At 43.2% G+C, this 21,473-nt stretch overlaps 1 protein-coding gene across 2 annotated transcripts; it reads left to right on the top strand.

Annotated features, from left to right (window-relative positions):
• Positions 1–359: 359 nt before the first annotated feature.
• Positions 360–20,878, top strand: nr2f6b (nuclear receptor subfamily 2, group F, member 6b). 2 transcript variants are annotated; one of them, XM_039002917.1, is made up of 4 exons: positions 360–1,119; positions 12,926–13,020; positions 16,156–16,734; positions 17,768–20,878. In XM_039002917.1, exons 1-4 carry the CDS (start codon positions 854–856, stop codon positions 18,040–18,042), a joined length of 1,215 nt encoding a protein of 404 aa, XP_038858845.1. In that variant the 5' UTR covers positions 360–853; the 3' UTR covers positions 18,043–20,878. The 2 variants fall into 2 exon arrangements, with proteins under 2 accessions (XP_038858845.1, XP_038858844.1); XM_039002916.1 differs by having other exon boundaries at positions 16,153–16,734; positions 17,768–20,877.
• The last annotated feature ends 595 nt before the right edge of the window (positions 20,879–21,473 follow it).

Here is a 21,473-nt window from a genome sequence, read left to right as displayed (position 1 = left end):
GAATGACAACAGTCCATTTCTAACATTCTCTGAATAGCTGCTTGTATCAGAAGTTCTTGACAGAAATGAGTTCTGTGCTTCTGCCTGTTAGATTGATAGATGGCACTTTCTACACAGCCCAGAACTGGTCTGACTAGTTTGTAAGTAGTAAAGTAATCCTACGGAAGAGGTGTTTTTTTCCCTCTGGGAGGGAGAGAGAGAGAGAGAGAGAGAGAGAGAGAGAGAGAGAGAGAGAGAGAGAGAGAGAGAGAGAGAGAGAGAGAGAGAGAGAGAGAGAGAGAGAGAGGGGGATAGAAAGAGAGAGAGAGAGAGGGATATATATATATATAGAGAGAGAAAGAGATAAAGAGAGAGGGATAGAGGGAGAGACAGAGAGAGAGAAAGAGATAAAGAGAGAGCGATAGAGGGAGAGACAGAGAGAGAGAAAGAGAGACAGAGAAACAGAGAGAGAGGGAGAGCCTAAGCCTCTAAGTGTAATGTATTGTTTTCTGTGAAAGGGCAGGCTGCACCCTTTTCCCCCTCCTGAACTCTGAACCACTCGTTGTGTCAGAACTTTTAGGAGGAGTCATTGACTTGGGTCACAGGAAAGACAGAGGAGAGGAGGAGAAGAAAAGGAGAGCGACGGTAGAGAAGTAGAGCAGTGAGAAGGACCTCCGGGTCATTTCACAGAGACAGAAGGGGAAATAGGTCAACTCTATTACTTTTCCTGGAAGTGAACTCAAAAAAACGTATTTTTGTATGATTAGAAACTAAAGTGTTGTAGCTGAAGAGTTTCAGAGAAAAGAGTAGAGCACTTGGTGAGTGGACAGGCGTGTGTAAGAGAGAGTGTGTGTGTCGGCCGTTTAGCTCCGATATGGCCATGGTGAGCGGGGGATGGGGCAATCCTAACCGGGAGACCAACGGACTGGGTGGGGAGAAGGCTTACCTGCGTGGGGATGAGGAGGGCTCGCCCCAGGCCGGGAGTGATGTGGAGGTGGGAGACGAAGACAAGGTGTGCGTGGTGGACTGCGTGGTGTGTGGGGACAAGTCCAGTGGTAAACACTACGGCGTATTCACCTGCGAGGGCTGTAAGAGCTTCTTCAAGAGGAGCATCAGAAGGAACCTCAACTACTCCTGCAGGTAGGCAGAGGTGGCACCACTGGATCAAAAGTGCTGTGGCAAAACTTGTGCATGTCTTTTCTGGGGCCTGGAGTTTTTCTTGATCTCATGACCTGTTTGTGTAAAACTCTGGGTCCTATTCGTAGGCTATGACAGGGTTCAAAGTTAACCCAACCGGGCCAGTTGGCCAAAAATCTGCTGGCCCGAACAGAATTTCTACTGGTGCGGACATGGTGTATTTTTTAAATGGATTGGGGTCATGCAGGCCCTATAGATTGGCCTGCTTCCTCTCTATATTCAGATATTAATAGGCTACATTTGGCTATTGTGATAAAAAGCTGATTCATATAATTTACCAATGCAAGTCATTATTCTATTCTTTAGAATATCATGGTATTAATCACATTCATGTTTGTTTCTAAAGTATGCCATTTTGAGACGTATTCATTTTTACATTTTAAAATAGGATGCTGCCCCTTTAAGACAATGACGTTCCAAAATAGATACTGACCTGTCTACAGTAGGCTAGTCAAGATCAACGCTACAGTGATTTTTATTTTGCTTTCAACAGTAGCCACCACATTGTTGGTATGTTCACTATTGAATGTTTATTTTTGTAAATCACTTTCCCTAAATCAAATAAGTTCGGCGAGTAGATTGATGGGCACTTCTTTTTGCTAAGGACAGCTCACCTTTGCTGTGTAAACGTAGCTATCAATTTATGTAGCGTACTGCTCAGTGCTCGAGAAATTGTGATTCGCAGGAGCGAAGTGGTGCTCGAATGAATAGCCAATCATGTTGCTCAGCAGTGGATGCTCCTCAGAGAAGGAAGAGGAGGACCATGCTACTCAGTGAATTTCATTAAAATAAAAATAGTGAAACATAAGAAAAGTTTTCCTTTTTCGATACAACTATACTAAATATTTTCACGTCACCAAATAACTTATTAACAGACACTGTTTTTCAATGAAGGTCTACAGTAGTCTCAACAGCATTCTGTAGGGCAGCACCATGGGTAGAAAAAGTACCCAATTGTGATAGTTGAGTAAAAGTATAGTTACCTTAATAAAGAAAGTGACTCAAGCAAAAGTTGAATACACCCAGTAAAATACTACTTGAGTAAAAGTCTAAAAGTATTTGGTTCTAAGTATACTTCAATATCAAAAGTAAATAAATTGCCAAAATATACTTAAGTATCAAAAGTAAAAGTATAAATCACTTACAGATGGCACCATTTTATTGTTTTTAAAATGTATGGATAGCCAGGGACACACTCCGACACTCAGACATCATTTACAAATTAAGCGTTTGTGTTTAGTGAGTCCGCCATATCAGAGGCAGTAGGGATGACCTACTGGGGGCATTATCATGCTGAAACAGGAAAGGGCAATGTTGGAAGCATAGAATTGTCTAGAATGTCATTGTATGCTGTAGCGTTAAGATTTCCCTTCACTGGAACTAAGGGGCCTAGGCCGAACCATGAAAACAGCCCCAGACCATAATTCTTCCTCCACCAAACTTTACAGTTGGCACTATGCATTTGGTTAGGTAGCGTTCTCCTAGCATCCGCCAAGCCCAGATTCGTCCGTCGGACTGCCAGATGGTAAAGAATGACTCATCACTCCAGAGAACGGATTTCCACTGCTCCAGAGTCCAATGGCGGCGAGCTTTACACCACTCCAGCTCACGCTTGGCATTGTGCATGGTGATCTTAGGCTTGTGTGCGGCTGCTCGGCCATGGAAACCCATTTCATGAAGCTCCCGACGAACAGTTCATGTATTGACGTTGCTTCCAGAGGCAGTTTGGAACATTTTGTTGTATCCGAGCACAGACTATTTTAATGCGCTACACGTTTCAGCACTCGGCGGTCCCGTTCTGTGAGCTTGTGTGGCACTACACATCCAAGTATATATGACCAAATTATTAAAGACAAAAATTGTAAGTTTGAATTCCGTAAAGTTAGTCCGGAAGAGGTGAAAAAAGTATTGTTGTCTATCAACAATGACAAGCCACCAGGGTCTGACAACTTGGATGGAAAATTACTGAGGATAATAGAGGACGATATTACCTCTCCTATTTGCCATATCTTCAATTTAAGCGTACTAGAAAGTGTGTGCCCTCAGGCCTCTACCTTAGAGTAGTAAAGCCTCCTTTACTGGTTCAAATAGCCGACCAATAAGCCTGTTACCAACCCGTAGTAAAGTTTTGGGGAAAATGGTGTTTGACCAGATACAGTGCTATTTTACAGTAAACAAATTGACAACAGACTTTCAGCACGCTTATAGGGAAGGACATTCAACAAGCACATCACTTACACAAATGACTGATGATTGGCTGAGAGAAATTTATGATAAAAAGATTGTTGGAACTGTTTTGTTAGACTTCAGTGCCGCTTTAGACATTATCGATCATAGTCTGCTGCTGGAAAAACCTATGTATTATGGCTTTACACCCCCTGCTATATTGTGGATAAAGAGTTACCTGTCTAACAGAACACAGAGGGTGTTCTTTAATGGACGCCTCTCCAACATAATCCAGGTAGAATCAGGAATTCCACAAGGCAGCTGTGGAAGCTGTCTAGGCCCCTTACTTTCTTCAATGTTTACTAACGACATGCTTTGAGTAAAGCCAGTGTGTCTATGTACGCGGATAACTCAACACTAAACACATCAGCTACTACAGCAACTGAAATGACTGCAACACTTAACAAAGACCTGCAGTTAGTTTCCGAATGGGTGGCAAGGAATAAGTTAGTCCTAAATATTTCCAAAACTAAAAGCATTGTATTTAAGACAAATCATTCACTATACCCTAAACCTCAACTAAATCTTATAATAAATAATGTGGAAATTGAGCAAGTTGAGGTGACTAAACTGCTTGGAGTAACCCTGGATTGTAAACTGTCATGGTCAAAACATATTGATACAAAACTAGTAAGATGGGGAGAAGTCTGTCCATAATAAAGAGCTTCTCTACCTTCTTAACAGCACTATCAACAAGGCAGGTCCTACAGGCTCTAGTCTCTACCTTCTTAACAGCACTATCAACAAGGCAGGTCCTACAGGCCCTAGTCTCTACCTTCTTAACAGCACTATCAACAAGGCAGGTCCTAGTCTCTACCTTCTTAACTACACTATCAACAAGGCAGGTCCTACAGGCTCTAGTCTCTACCTTCTTAACAGCACTATCAACAAGGCAGGTCCTACAGGCCCTAGTTTCTACCTTCTTAACAGCACTATCAACAAGGCAGGTCCTACAGGCCCTAGTGTCTACCTTCTTAACAGCACTATCAACAAGGCAGGTCCTACAGGCTCTAGTTTTGTCCCACCTGGACTACTGTTCAGTCGTGTGGTCAGGTGCTACAAAGAGGGACTTAGGAAAATTGCAATTGGCTCAGAACAGGCAGCACGGCTGGCCCTTGGATGTACACAGAGAGCAAACATTAATAATATGCATGTCAATCTCTCCTGGCTAGAGGAGGAGAAATTGACTTCATCACTACTTATTGACATGTTGGTATTGAGGTATTGACATGTTGAAAGCATTGAGCTGTCTGTTTAAACGACTAGCACACAGCTCAGACACCCATGCGTACCCTACAAGACATGTCCCCAGAGGTCTCTTCACAGTCCCCAAGTCCAGAACAGACTATGGGAGGCGCACAGTACTACATAGAGCCATGACTACATGGAACTCTATTCCACATCTGGTAACTGATGCCAGCAATAGAATGTGTTATTGGAGTAGGGGCCTGAGGGAACACACTTAGTGTGTTGAAATATATTATGAATGTATTGTAATGTTTTTAAAGTTGTATAACTATTTTAATTTTGCCGGACCCCAGGAAAAGCAGCAGCTAATGGGGATCCATAATCAATACAAATACAAATAAGGCCATGCTCATAATCTTTTTTAAATGGCGCCTAGTGCCACAATTTTTCTGCATTTTAGTCTTCAATGGTAGACTGCGACATGGCAGGTAAATGTAGAAGTGTGAAAATGCGCTGAAAAGTGCTGCTGCTTTGAAAGTGGTGTGGTCAGATTGAAAAGTACTGGTGCAAATTCTGTCTCGCCACACGTTTTTCGGCGGCTCTGCAGGTCGGTGCAGCCACTCTGTATATTCACAAGAAAATATGTTCATGTGCAAAACAATAATAAAAAAAAAGGTTTAGAGAAAGTACAAGTTATGTTTTTTTATTTAAGTAGTATGTGTTCAGGTAGTGGAAATGTGTCTAATAAGCTATAAGAAGTTTGTTAATGGATATTTATATTTTGTGTTTTAAGTTATCATTTCAGTTTTACTTGGTGTTATCACTGTTACACACCTCTGGGGACATGTCTTGTAGGGTACGCATGGGTGTCTGAGCTGTGTGCTAGTCGTAAGTTAATGTCAAAGGTTACTGTGTACTTTAATGGATCTCAAAAATTCATATTCTGCTCATGGTGTTCATTTAAGTGAAAATGCCCTCGAAGCCGGTGTTTGGAGGACATATTGGCACGGGTGCTGCAAACCGTACCAATATATCCTCCAAACACCGGCTATGAGTGCATTATCACCTTTATACAACGGGTTACCAACATATTCAAATAATGATTGATATATTTTAATTAAAAACTTTCTTTTTAGGATTTATTCATACTATTTCATCCTTCCACAAGATATAGTCTCGACACAAATCTAGGGTTGCTACCCAAGCCGGCTGGTCGTTGGTTAGAGATGCGACTCAGTTGTTCAGTATTTTTGTTCTGTATCTATGGACGCGACCAAGTCATTCGTTCTAAATGTTCCATTTCCTTACTGGCTGGCAACATTCTTATCTCTTGCTTGCTAGCTAGCCATCTACAGCTAATTTACAGTCACATAAAAAAGCAGCTAGAATAACAGCAAAGTAGCTACATTTGCATTTGTTTAAGCTGTTTTCTAGTGACATTTATTTGGATACATCCATAGCAATGAGCTAATGATGCGCTATTTCACCTGGCATAAAAAATGTGCTCTCTTGTCAGGACACTGTTGTTCAGAGGAGCTGGCCAACAACACAGCTAACACAATCAGACTGCAAACTAGCTGCACTTTTTTCCATTGACATTTCTTTGTATATATCCATAAAAATTATGCCAGCTGATTCATGATTTTGACTGGCGGAGAAACGCTGCATGCCTGTCTGTCTCCTTCACGAGTCCCGACACGTTCATTACTATGGGGCAGAATATTGAAACAATGTTGCAAATATCGGAGAGACAGACAGCAAGTTTTACACTGTTGATAACTAAATGTTAGTCTACAATAAATCATGTCTAGATGCTTTATATAGTGGACATCAAGTTTATAAATTGCCTGGCTGGGCTGATGAGACAGTGGATTGCGCAGTCAGATGGAACAGAGTAAATAGGCATTTTAACGTCATAGATTTAGCCTGTGGTAACTTGTGGAATAGACACCGGCTGGAATGCGGTTTTAACCAATCAGCATTCAGGATTAGACACACCCTTTGTATAAATCATATGTACATAATAAATATAGAACCTGTAACTTGTTAGATCATATTTCCCTTAGGGGATTCCACTCTGGGTTAGGCTGTGTTGCAGCTTTAACTCAGGTTTATGTTTTACATTTTCAGGTGTATAATATACACATGGCAAAATACATATTTTTTTAATCAGAACCATACAAATGTGCCTTTACCACTCCCACCTAGTTTATAGTCAATAATATATTGACTGCACTACCACATCACACTCCTGAGGAATATGACCCTTTGTTTATTGTTTACTATCTAAGGGCTATATTCAATTAAAAAGCCGCCAAGCTGGTTTCAGTGCTGTCAGGGATAAACACATATTGGTCCTTTGCTGTAAGAATGCATGTTAGATTCATGGAGCTGGTGGTTGCAGTATTTACACTATGTTGACAGTGTTGACACTATGTTGACAGTGTTGACACTATGTTGACAGTGTTTACTCTATGTTTAAAGTGTTTGCTCTATGTTTACAGTGTTTACTCTATGTTTACAGTGTTTACACTATGTTTACAGTGTTTACACTATGTTTACAGTGTTTACACTATGTTTACTCTATGTTTCCATTGTTTACGCTATGTTTACAGTGTTTACTCTGTGTTTACAGTGTTTACACAATGTTGACATTATTTACACTATGTTTACAGTGTTTACACTATGTTTACAGTGTTTGCTCTTTGTTTACAGTGTTTACGCTATTTTTACAATGTTTACTCTATGTTTACAGTGTTTACACAATGTTTACAGTATTTACACTATGTTTACAGTGTTTGCTCTATGTTTACAGTGTTTACACTATGTTGACAGTGTTTACACTATGTTTACAGTGTTTGCTCTATGTTTACAGTGTTTATGCTATTTTACAATATTTACACTATGTTTACAGTGTTTACACAATGTTGACATTATTTACACTATGTTTACAGTGTTTGCTCTATGTTTAATCTATGTTGACAGTGTTTACTCTATGTTTAATCTATGTTGACAGTGTTTACTCTATGTTTACAGTGCTTACACCATGTTTAAAGTGTTTGCTCTATGTTTACAGTGTTTACACTATGTTTACAGTGTTTACACTATGTTTACAGTGTTTACACTATGTTTACAGTGTTTGCTCTATGTTTACAGTGTTTACGCTATTTTACAATGTTTACTCTATGTTTACAGTGTTTACACAATGTTTACAGTATTTACACTATGTTTACAGTGTTTGCTCTATGTTTACAGTGTTTACACTATGTTTACTCTATGTTTACAGTGTTTACTCTATGTTTACAGTGTTTACACTATGTTTACAGTGTTTACTCTATGTTTACAGTGTTTACACTATGTTTACAGTGTTTACTCTATGTTTACAGTGTTTACACTATGTTTACAGTGTTTACTCTATGTTTACAGTGTTTACTCTATGTTGACAGTGTTTACACTATGTTTACAGTGTTTGCTCTATGTTTACAGTGTTTACGCTATTTTTACAATATTTACACTATGTTGACAGTGTTTACTCTATGTTTACTCTAAGTTGACAATGTTTACACTATGTTTACAGTGTTTGCTCTATGTTTACAGTGTTTACACTATTTTTTACAATGTTTACTCTATGTTTACAGTGTTTACACAATGTTTACAGTATTTACACTATGTTTACAGTGTTTCCTCTATGTTTACAGTGTTTACACTATGTTTACAGTGTTTACACAATGTTGACATTATTTACACTATGTTTACAGTGTTTACACTATGTTTACAGTGTTTGCTCTATGTTTACAGTGTTTACGCTATTTTACAATGTTTACTCTATGTTTACAGTGTTTACACAATGTTTACAGTATTTACACTATGTTTACAGTGTTTACACTATGTTTACAGTGTTTGCTCTATGTTTACAGTGTTTACACTATGTTTACTCTATGTTTACAGTGTTTACTCTATGTTTACAGTGTTTACACTATGTTTACAGTGTTTGCTCTATGTTTACAGTGTTTACGCTATTTTTACAATATTTACACTATGTTGACAGTGTTTACTCTATGTTTACTCTAAGTTGACAATGTTTACACTATGTTTACAGTGTTTGCTCTATGTTTACAGTGTTTACACTATTTTTTACAATGTTTACTCTATGTTTACAGTGTTTACACAATGTTTACAGTATTTACACTATGTTTACAGTGTTTCCTCTATGTTTACAGTGTTTACACTATGTTTACTCTATGTTGACAGTGTTTACTCTGTTTACTCTATGTTGACAGTGTTTACACTATGTTTACAGCGTTTGCTCTATGTTTACAGTGTTTACACTATGTTTACAGTGTTTACTCTATGTTTACAGTGTTTACACTATGTTTACAGTGTTTACTCTATGTTTACAGTGTTTACACTATGTTTACAGTGTTTACTCTATGTTTACAGTGTTTACTCTATGTTTACAGTGTTTACTCTATGTTTACAGTGTTTACACTATGTTTACAGTGTTTACTCTATGTTTACAGTGTTTACACTATGTTTACAGTGTTTACTCTATGTTTACAGTGTTTACACTATGTTTACAGTGTTTGCTCTATGTTTACAGTGTTTACTCTATGTTTACAGTGTTTACACTATGTTTACAGTGTTTACTCTATGTTTACTCTATGTTTACAGTGTTTACTCTATGTTTACAGTGTTTACTCTATGTTTACAGTGTTTACACTATGTTTACAGTGTTTACACTATGTTTACAGTGTTTACTCTATGTTTACAGTGTTTACACTATGTTTACAGTGTTTACTCTATGTTTACAGTGTTTACTCTATGTTTACAGTGTTTACACTATGTTTACAGTGTTTACTCTATGTTTACTCTATGTTTACAGTGTTTACACTATGTTTACAGTGTTTACACTATGTTTACAGTGTTTACTCTATGTTTACAGTGTTTACACTATGTTTACAGTGTTTACTCTATGTTTACTCTATGTTTACAGTGTGAAGGGAAAATAAGCTCAACTGCACATTGTCTCAAAAATGCTGCATGAGAAGATGTAGGCTTACTTCTTGTTATCCAGTTCAGATTGAATACCGCCATTTTACAAATTACCCAAATGACAACGTTCCTATGGTTAACTTTCCCTTCTCTCTGTCCATTGACCTGTTACTGTACAGCCTACTACACAGTGGTTAAAATGCTCTTAATCTGTTTCCTACATTTTGAATCATACAGGACATTCCCCCCAGAAGTAAAATATGAAATGACAAACTTTCTCAAGATTTTTTACTTCTGGGTAACCAAGATTATACAGGCCTAGACAGCTATACAGGCCTAGACAGCTATACAGGCCTAGACAGCTATACAGGCCTAGACATCTATACAGGCCTAGACAGCTATACAGGCCTAGACAGCTATACAGGCCTAGACAGCTATACAGGCCTAGACAGCTATACAGGCCTAGACATCTATACAGGCCTAGACAGCTATACAGGCCTAGACAGCTATACAGGCCTAGACATCTATACAGGCCTAGACATCTATACAGGCCTAGACATCTATACAGGCCTAGACATCTATACAGGCCTAGACAGGTATACAGGCCTAGACAGCTATACAGGCCTAGACAGCTATACAGGCCTAGACATCTATACAGGCCTAGACAGCTATACAGGCCTAGACATCTATACAGGCCTAGACATCTATACAGGCCTAGACAGCTATACAGGCCTAGACAGGTATACAGGCCTAGACATCTATACAGGCCTAGATATCTATACAGGCCTAGACAGCTATACAGGCCTAGACATCTATACAGGCCTAGATATCTATACAGGCCTAGATATCTATACAGGCCTAGACAGCTATACAGGCCTAGACAGCTATACAGGCCTAGACATCTATACAGGCCTAGATATCTATACAGGCCTAGACAGCTATACAGGCCTAGACAGGTATACAGGCCTAGACATCTATACAGGCCTAGACATCTATACAGGCCTAGACATCTATACAGGCCTAGACATCTATACAGGCCTAGATATCTATACAGGCCTAGACAGCTATACAGGCCTAGACAGCTATACAGGCCTAGACATCTATACAGGCCTAGACAGCTATACAGGCCTAGACAGCTATACAGGCCTAGACATCTATACAGGCCTAGACATCTATACAGGCCTAGACAGCTATACAGGCCTAGACAGCTATACAGGCCTAGACATCTATACAGGCCTAGACATCTATACAGGCCTAGACAGCTATACAGGCCTAGACATCTATACAGGCCTAGACATCTATACAGGCCTAGACAGCTATACAGGCCTAGACAGCTATACAGGCCTAGACAGCTATACAGGCCTAGACAGCTATACAGGCCTAGACAGCTATACAGGCCTAGACAGCTATACAGGCCTAGACATCTATACAGGCCTAGACAGCTATACAGGCCTAGACAGCTATACAGGCCTAGATATCTATACAGGCCTAGACAGCTATACAGGCCTAGACAGCTATACAGGCCTAGACAGCTATACAGGCCTAGACAGCTATACAGGCCTAGACATCTATACAGGCCTAGACAGCTATACAGGCCTAGACATCTATACAGGCCTAGACATCTATACAGGCCTAGACATGCACAGCGGTCTTGCCAGGTAAATAGGCCTATAGGCCCTCTTTAGCAACATGTTGGGATATGGCACACAGTTCCATTTACAACCATGAAAACAAATAGTTTACCAAGAATACCATAATACAATGAATCAAATGTTTTATTTATTTTTATTTTACTCCCTTTTTCTTCCCAATTTCGTGATATCCAATTACGATCTTGTCTCATTGCTGCAACTCCCCAACGGGCTCTGGAGAGGCAAGTCATGCGTCCTCCAAAACATGACTCGCCAAACCGCGCTCCTTAACACCTGCCAGCTTAACCCGGAAGCCAGCCGCACCATTGTGTCGGAGGAAACGCTGTACAACACAAGTCAGCGTGCATGCGCCTGGCCCGCCACAAGGAGTCGCTAGAGCGCAATGGGACAAGGACATCCCAGCCGGCCAAACCCTCCCCTAACCTGGACGACACTGGGCCGATTGTGCTCCGCCTCATGGGTCTCACCGTCGCGACACAGCCTGGGATCAAACCCGGGTCTGTAGTGACGCCCCTAGCACCTCCGATGCAGTTCCTTAGACAGCAGCACCACTCGGGATGCCAGAATGATTGTATGTCTATGATGAAACATAACGATGGGTAGCTACTGCCCAGGAGCGTCATTTTGGTTCTTGCATTGGAATTATATTGAATTCTGCTTATATCACGCTATTAACACAATAAATATAAAAGTTAAAATGCTATTAACCTAGAAGTGCCAGGTTCAATGGCGTGAAATCCCCCTGCGCTCTATCAGCACCACGGACAGCATCCTGCACGCTAAAAGTAAGATGTTGATCGAAAACCAATCAGCTAGATTGTTTCTTATCTTTTCAGAAGAGTTGCAGCATCCTTGATGCTCTCCCCGAAATCTTCTTGTAAGATCGCCCGTCAGATGCCGGTTGGGGATTAGTTGAGCTTTTCCTCGGGTGTAGCTTCTTCTTCTGTGCTTTTCCTCAGGTGTAGCTTCTTCTTCTGTGCTTTTCCTCGGGTGTAGCTTCTTCTTCTGTGCTGACTGAACACGTTTGTCACATCCAATGCCTCCCTCAGTGGTTGTTGGTTTGAAACAAGCAACTCAATAATGTCCACAATCGTTGACACATACATGGCATTTAAAAAAAACGCCTATATAAATCAGAATCATAATATTACAGGCGGAGTCGTACCTCGTTATTCACTTAGCCTACCACAGATGAGAAGCGTTTTTCCCCCGCTTTTTGTGGAAACCCAAAGGAATCATACCTACCGGCCCCAGTGGCTTTCCATAACCCCACTACACACACCATGTCCATTGTGCTGACACAGCGCAGTGGAGATACAGATTTTGTGCCAACCTATCACTCAATCATTTGAACTTTTTAGTTATTTTTATAGAGCGACATAAAACTAAAACTGAGGGGGCACAAGTTTCAACTGTGTGGGCCAAGCCCCCTTTTGCCTCCCTCGTGGAGTCATTTCATTGAAATGATGTGCAACAATATTGATTAAACCAGTGTATGCCCAGCTGGATACAGCTATACTGGCCTACACAGCTATACAGGGATAGAGAGAGAGACAGAGAGAGAGAGACAGAGAGAGAGAGAGAGAGAGGGAGAGAAATTGTAGAGAATCACATTATGATAACACGTTCTATGTTCTAAGTTCGTTATGATAACACGTTCTAAGTTCTATGTTTAATGTTCTGTTGTGCAGGTCGAATCGAGAATGCCAGATAGACCAGCATCACCGCAACCAGTGCCAATACTGCCGGCTGAAGAAATGCTTCCGTGTTGGCATGCGCAAAGAAGGTAACTATCCTATCTTACCTATTGCACAACATCTCTGCCAGTCAGACCATGCCTAAAGCAGAGGCCAATCCAAATGTTCCATATATCGTAACTGACTGCATCAAGATCGTTTTTCAAAAACATGCCCCTGCCGTTATAAACAGAGCTGACATTTCACAACTCTTGTCAGGTGGCCAAAATATTTGCATATTTACACTGTAAACTACATCAAGCTCAATTTTAAAACCCCTGAAGCTATTTTAAGGTGTTAATGGGTGAGGAAAACTGTCTCAGTTTCATATAAATGCAAACGTGTTTTATACTTAATTCATGTTGCAAAGTATTTGTAAAGCAGTTTAGCTCTATCCTCTAACCAACACACTGTTGACCCCTAGTCTCTAAGTACCACTACGTAGTACGTATCATTCAGGGCTAGGTGCCAGAGGCATTTCCCAGGCAGTGTGAAGGTTGAATAACCCAGCCTGTATTCTGTTTGGAGCTGACACCAGCCCAGAGCTATATTCAGCAGGGATATTCATGCAGGGGTCTGAGTGACCCAACGACAGCACTGACGCAGCCAGGCCACAGTGTTTCCACATTACCTGGAAACGCTTAGATCACCTTCGCCGTTTGGTGGGTCCAACTTGAGGTGTCATTAAAAAAAAGAACCCCCCCCTCCCCAACGTAAAAAATATTTTGACATGACCCTCCCCTTGTACTAAAAAAGAAATTGGACACCCTCCCTCACAATAGTGTTTATGGCCACAAATACACTACATGACCAAAAGTATGTGGACACCTGATCGTCGAACATCTTATTCCAAAATCATGGGTATTAATATGGAGTTGGTCGCCCCTTTGCTGCTAGAACAGCCTCCGCTTTTCTGGGAAGGCTTTCCACTAGCTGTTGGAACATTGCTGTGGGGACTTGCTTCCATTCAGCCACAAGAGCATTAATGAGGTCGGGCACTGATGTTGGGCGATTAGGCCTGGCTCGCAGTCGGCATTCCAATTCATCCCAAAGGTGTTTGATGGGGTTGAGGTCAGGGGTCTGTGCAGGCCAGTCAAGCTCTTCCACACCAATCTCGACAAACCATTTCTGTATGGACCTCGCTTTGTGCATGGGGGCATTGCCATGCTGAAACAGGAAAGGGCCTTCCCTAAATTGCTGCCACAAAGTTGGAAGCACAGAATCATCTGGAATGTCATTGTGTGCTGTAGCATTAAGATTTCCCTTTACTGGAACTAAGGAGCCCGAACCATGAAAAACAGGCCCCAGACCATTATTCCTCCTCCACCAAACTTTACAGTTGGCTCTATGTATTTGGGCAGGTAGCGTTCACCTGGCATCCGCCAAACCCAGATTTGTCCATCGGACTGCCAGATGGTGAAACGTGATTCATCACTCCTGAAATAGCCAATTCACTCATTTGAAGGGGTGTCCACATACTGTACTTTTGTATATATAGTGTAACTGTAGCTACCCTGTGTTTATAAATGTGGATATCAACTTTGACACTTCAGCATGTGCCACGCAGGCTACGGGCCAAAAGGTTGAGGGTTCACCAACCACCACAGACAAGCTAACTCTCCTTTCACGTTTCTTTATTTAACTAGGCAAGTCAGACGCTCTAACCACTAGGCTACCTGCCGCCCCACTACGATCAGAGCTGCAGACAATAATCAGCTGGGTCAGCGTTTCCCAAACTGGGTCCTGGGGAGCCCAAGTGTTGCACATGTTGGTTTTTTGCTCTAAAACTACACAGCTGATTTAAATGATCAAAGCTTGATGATTAGTTGATTATTTGAATCAGCTGTGTAGTGTTATTGCAACAAAAAACAAAATGTGCACTGAGAGGGCCCCAGGACCCAGTTTGGGAAACCCCAGGCTAGGCATCTACAGCTCTGTCAGCATTTTTATGCTATATTTATATAAAGTATATGCAACACACTTTCCACCAATACACAACAACCAATAAGCAAAGCATACCGACTTGGGGGAGCTTCAACATCACGGTTTGTGTTTTCAACACCAAAATCTGCACAGTTTGGATGCTGGAATTATATTTTGGACGAATGTGCGCGTTCCTACAGGAGACTTTAGAAGCAGCCTAATCAGATTAAAACATGGTGACTGGTTGTGTTTATGACACACCTAAAAGGTAATACATTTTATAAAAGTGAAATGACAAATATTTATGGTTATATTGGAGGCAGAGAGAGAATGACTTTCCTGGGCACATTATGACAGCGCATCTCAGTATGTCTCTCTAGACCTTATAAACTGTCCAGCGAAGACCCACAACTGATCCCAATTAAATTCATGGAATTTAATATTCAAATTACAGGGCTTTTGCGCCGTTATTCAAAATGACATTTTCAATGCAGTTTACAGCCTAGAGGTGGAATGTTGTTCTCACTTGAAAACCATCATGTAGTTATTTATTGCAAGGCTAGTCTAGGTAGGATATGTGAATTGTCTCTAAACAAGATCATTAGGGAAGCATTGTGAGCTGCTTGTCTCATGTCTTCACTGTTCTTTCATGCGTAATGACACACCTGGCTTCTCTGCTTATATAAAACATTGGTGCAGCTTTGAGTGACTTTATGTGTGTTTTCATGCTAGTTAGCATATTATAGATCTGGGCAAACAATCCACCTGTCACTATTGTCACTATGAATGGTGGATCGAGGACAGGTTAGACCGTTAGACTAGACTATGCTGACCTGTGGTATAGTAAATGTTTTGGAAGCACCAAAACACCTTAATGTAGGGGAGGCTCATGCAAGCAGATGAGAAAATGTGTCTAGGGTGGAAGAGATGTTATAGTAAAACCTGTAATGATTTATTTAGTAAAACCTGTAATGATTTATTTAGTAAAACCTGTAATGATTTAGTAAAAAAAGGGTCAATGTAAACCAGGGAAAAAAACACCACACTCCTCTGTGCCCAATAACAAAAAACACACTACCCTTCCCAAATCAAAAGAAAAAACACACTACCCTTCCCAATTCAAAAGAAAAACACACTACCCTTCCCAAATCAAAAGAAAAACACACTACCCTTCCCTATTTTACATCAGCCTCTATAACCTCTACAAAGCCCTTTCTCTCTCCCTCTTCCCCTCTCCTCCCTTTCTCTCTTCCCTCCAGCAGTCCAGCGTGGACGCATCCCTCCATCCCACTCAGGCATCAGTCCCACTTCTTTGGTCGGCGGAGGTGGTGGTACCGGGGCCGGGCCAGTAGGCGGTGAATTCTTCAACGGCCAGCCTGTGTCTGAGCTCATCTCCCAGCTGCTCCGTGCCGAACCGTACCCCAGCAGCCGCTACGGTCCCCAGTACGGCCAGCAGCAGCAGATGCAAGGTGCTGGAGGAGGCTCCGTCATGGGCATTGACAACATCTGTGAGCTGGCGGCACGCCTCCTCTTCAGCACCATTGAGTGGGCCAGGAGCATCCCCTACTTCCCTGAGCTACCCGTCTCTGAGCAGGTGGCTCTGCTGAGACTGAGCTGGAGCGAGCTGTTCGTCCTGAACGCAGCCCAGTCCGCCCTGCCGCTGCACATGGCCCCACTGCTGGCTGCCGCCGGCTTCCACTCCTCACCCATGTCAGCAGAGAGGGTTGTGTCCTTCATGGACCAGGTGAGGGTGTTCCAGGACCAGGTGGATAAGCTGACCCGGCTTCAGGTGGACTCGGCAGAGTACAGCTGCCTCAAGGCCATCGCCCTCTTGTCTCCAGGTCAGTATATTGGTTGGTCGTCTCTCTAAGGCCACCGCCTTCTTGTCTCCAGGTCAGTGTACTGGTTGGTTGTCTCTCTAAGGCCACCGCCCTCTTGTCTCCAGGTCAGTGTACTGGTTGGTCGTCACTCTAAGGCCCTAACCAAGACCCCTATACAGACACTGGGAGATTAATTCACCTTTCAGCAGGACAATAAGGCCAAATCTACACTGAGTTGCTTACCAAGAAGACAGTGAAGTGGCCGAGTTACAGTTTTGACTTAAATCTACTTGAAAATCTATGGCAAGACCTGGAAATGGTTGTCTAGCAATGATCAACAACCAATTTGACAGTGCTTGAAGAATATTGAAAATAATAATGAGCAAATGTTGCCCAATCCAGGTGTGCAAAGCTCTTAGAGACTTACCCAGAAACCCTCACAGCTGTAATCTCTTCCAGAGGTGATTCTAACATGTATTGACTCAGGGGGTTGAACACTTATCTCATCAAGATAGTATATTAGTGTTTTATTTGTCATGATTTTTTGTGTGTAAATAGTTGACAAGAAATGACAATTAAATCAATTTTAATCCCACTTTGTAACAACAGCATTGTGAATACTTTCTGAAGGCACTGTAACTCTTCCTTGCTCTCAGATTAGAAAGAGAGAATATGGGAGGAAGTGGGATACAGGCCTAGGCTCATAACTTTGGAATGAGTGTTCATTTTACTCCCACTAATATTTCAATCTAGACAAAAATGAGTTGTGCAGATTCTAAGGTCAGTCTGTACGTCAGCATTTCTCATATGAACAGCCTTTTAAAGCATTATATCTCTGTCCATATGAGAAATATGACAAATGTAGACCTACACCTCTGCAATAGCACATCTGCTCTTTCAGTCAGCATGTCTCGTTGATCTCAGGCTGTGAGACACTCTACCGTAGCTCCTGTCTGCCTTCTGCACTGTAGCACTGACCATTTCTGAACTTCTGATCGACTTTAAATCCATGCTTACGTCTGTCTGTCTGTGTGTCCTCTGTTGTCCTCTTCAGATGCGTGTGGTCTGACAGACCCCGTCCACGTAGAGTCTCTACAGGAGAAGGCCCAGGTGGCTCTGATGGAGTACGAGAGGATGCAGTACCCGGGTCAGCCCCAGCGCTTCGGCCGTCTGCTCCTCCGCCTGCCTGCCCTCAGGGCCGTGCCCGCCAACCTCATCTCCCAGCTGTTCTTTATGCGCCTGGTGGGCAAGACGCCCATCGAGACCCTCATCAGGGACATGCAACTCTCTGGGAGCTCCATTAGCTGGCCCTACGTCCCTGGGCAGTGAGGACAGGAGCCTGGGACCCACAGGACCCTGGAGGAACCTGGAACCTAGAACCTAGAATGGGATGGAGAGGGATTAGCCACTGATGTCATAAATGTCTAAATTCTTGAGGATTTAGTAGAGGAGGACTATTTTGCTACTCACTCACACAGAGTCACACACTGAGCTTCCAGTGAATGGAGCTGGAATCAAACCATTGGTAGTTTAGCTGTCCTGTGTATTCCAAGGAAATTATACATTTGTTTTGGAGTATATTTCCTGATCTGTATCATGACCTCTCTTTTTGACCTGTCTGAAACACAGAACAGGGCTCTGGAACACAGAACAGGGCTCTGGAACACAGAACAGGGCTCTGGAAAACAGAACAGGGCTCTGAAACACAGAACAAGACGCTGGAACACAGAACAGGACTCTGGAACACAGAACAGGGCTCTGGAACACAGAACAGGGCTCTGGAACACAGAACAGGGCTCTGGAAAACAGAACAGGGCTCTGAAACACAGAACAAGACGCTGGAACACAGAACAGGACTCTGGAACACAGAACAGGACTCTGAAACACAGAACAGGACTCTGGAACACAGAACAGGACTCTGGAACACAGAACAGGACTCTGGAACACAGAACAGGACTCTGAAACACAGAACAGGGCTCTGGAACACAGAACAGGACTCTGGAACACAGAACAGGACTCTGGAACACAGAACAGGACTCTGGGACACAGAACAGGGCTCTGGGACACAGAACAGTGCTCTGAAACACAGAACAAGGCTCTGGAACACAGAACAGGGTTCTAGAATACAGAACAGGGCTCTGAAACACAGAACAGGGCTCTGAAACACAGAACAGGGCTCCGGAACACAGAACAGGGCTCCGGAACACAGAACAGGGCTCCTGAACACAGAACAGGGCTCCTGAACACAGAACAGGGCTCCAGAATACAGAACAGGGCTCCGGAATACAGAACAGGGCTCCGGAATACAAAACAGGGCTCTGGAACACAGAACAGGGCTCCGGAATACAGAACAGGGCTCCGGAACACAGAACAGGGCTCTGGAATACGGAACAGGGCTCTGGAATACAGAACAGGGCTCCGGAATACAAAACAGGGCTCTGGAACACAGAACAGGGCTCCGGAATACAGAACAGGGCTCCGGAACACAGAACAGGGCTCTGGAATACAGAACAGGGCTCTGGAATACAGAACAGGGCTCTGAAACACAGACTGTAACTAAAGGCCCACTGCCACTACTACCTCCATCTCCATGGCGCCCAACGTGACTCTGACCCCAGGTTCTGTGTGGATCTCTGGCTGCTGTGTTAGGCCCCTGGGTCTCATATGGGACCCTATTCCCCTTAGCTACAGTGCATAGGGCTCTGGTACTCAAACGTAGTGCACTATAAAGGGAATAGGGTGCCATTTGAGATTCAGCCACAGGGATTGTGGTTGTGATTGTGTTTTGTCCTGAGCCCTCTATTCATGTAAATCGTTGAGTTTGATTTACATTCATGTTGAGCTTATAGTGGAAAATGTCATGTGTACATTATGCATTTGTGGTCATGTAAATCTCTGAATGTTATGCAAATACCAGGCTCTCTCCATAGTATAAGCAATAGCATACATGCTACAGTACATGCTATGGTGCCGAACACTTGCACAAGCTAGCAGAGGTGAATGTATATGATAGATAACCCCTCACACGCATCCTGAGTCCCAACGAGTCACCCCTGTCTTATACATTGATACCTCAAGTTTTATACCAATGACAGAGATTGTATAGTGGATTACCTGATAATAGAACCCTTGCATTCTTAAACGGAACTAAGAACCCTCCATGATGTGATCGATGACAAACACAAAGGGATCAAAGCATCGTACACACCAGCATTATGTCATTAGCCTGAAAGTAAACTAACTGTAGGGTTGACCCTTGTCATAAGGCCTATTGGAAGGCTAGGTGGAGCCAGGACCGTACTGCTTAGACCTGAAGGGTAGGGGGCTAGGGGAAGTGGTTGCAGACCTGAAGGGTAGGGGCCTAGGGGAAGTGGTTGCAGACCTGAAGGGTAGGGGCCTAGGGGAAGTGGTTGCAGACCTGAAGAGTAGGGGGCTAGGGGAAGTGGTTGCAGACCTGAAGGGTAGGGGCCTAGGGGAAGTGGTTGCAGACCTGAAGGGTAGGGGCCTAGGGGAAGTGGTTGCAGACCTGAAGGGTAGGGGCCTAGGGGAAGTGGTTGCAGACCTGAAGGGTAGGGGCCTAGGGGAAGTGATTGCAGACCTGAAGGGTAGGGGGCTAGGGGAAGTGATTGCAGACCTGAAGGGTAGGGGGCTAGGGGAAGTGGTTGCAGACCTGAAGGGTAGGGGCCTAGGGGAAGTGGTTGCAGACCTGAAGGGTAGGGGCCTAGGGGAAGTGGTTGCAGACCTGAAGGGTAGGGGGCTAGGGGAAGTGGTTGCAGACCTGAAGGGTAGGGGCCTAGGGGAAGTGGTTGCAGACCTGAAGGGTAGGGGCCTAGGGGAAGTGGTTGCAGACCTGAAGGGTAGGGGGCCTAGGGGAAGTGATTGCAGACCTGAAGGGTAGGGGCCTAGGGGAAGTGGTTGCAGACCTGAAGGGTAGGGGGCCTAGGGGAAGTGGTTGCAGACCTGAAGGGTAGGGGCCTAGGGGAAGTGGTTGCAGACCTGAAGGGTAGGGGCCTAGGGGAAGTGGTTGCAGACCTGAAGGGTAGGGGCCTAGGGGAAGTGGTTGCAGACCTGAAGGGTAGGGGCCTAGGGGAAGTGGTTGCAGACCTGAAGGGTAGGGGGCCTAGGGGAAGTGGTTGCAGACCTGAAGGGTAGGGGGCTAGGGGAAGTGGTTGCAGACCTGAAGGGTAGGGGGCTAGGGGAAGTGGTTGCAGACCTGAAGGGTAGGGGGCTAGGGGAAGTGATTGCAGACCTGAAGGGTAGGGGGCTAGGGGAAGTGGTTGCAGACCTGAAGGGTAGGGGCCTAGGGGAAGTGATTGCAGACCTGAAGGGTAGGGGGCTAGGGGAAGTGGTTGCTTTCAGATCAGATATTTCATGTGATCGTCATACAATTTAACTAAAGGTACTGACCCCTTTAAGGACTAAAGGTTATGCTGTGTATTAACAGTAAAACTATGGTACAGTGCACAAGGCTATGTTCATACTCTTAGTGATATTGGCCTGGACTGCAATTTGATGTGACCGTGCTTTTATTTTTTTGCCAAATGACTTACTCAGAGTGGACATATGAATACTGAAATCAAAGAATCTGTTTTACTCTGATGGGATTTTGACTAACGACTTCATTGTGTAGTTCTACATAAGAATCATGTTTTTATTGCTTATGTCAAACCAAAATGTAAAGAAAATTGCTACTGCTGACCATGGATATTTTTGCATAACTAGAAATAAAGTCTAAGTAGTCTTACTGTGGTTGATTTGAG

The sequence above is a fragment of the Salvelinus namaycush genome, chromosome 10, assembly GCF_016432855.1.
Source record: "Salvelinus namaycush isolate Seneca chromosome 10, SaNama_1.0, whole genome shotgun sequence".
Classification (NCBI taxonomy): Eukaryota; Metazoa; Chordata; class Actinopteri; order Salmoniformes; family Salmonidae; genus Salvelinus; species Salvelinus namaycush.
The sequence above is the reverse complement of the archived record's forward strand: the minus strand, read 5'-3'. Positions and strand labels throughout refer to the sequence as shown.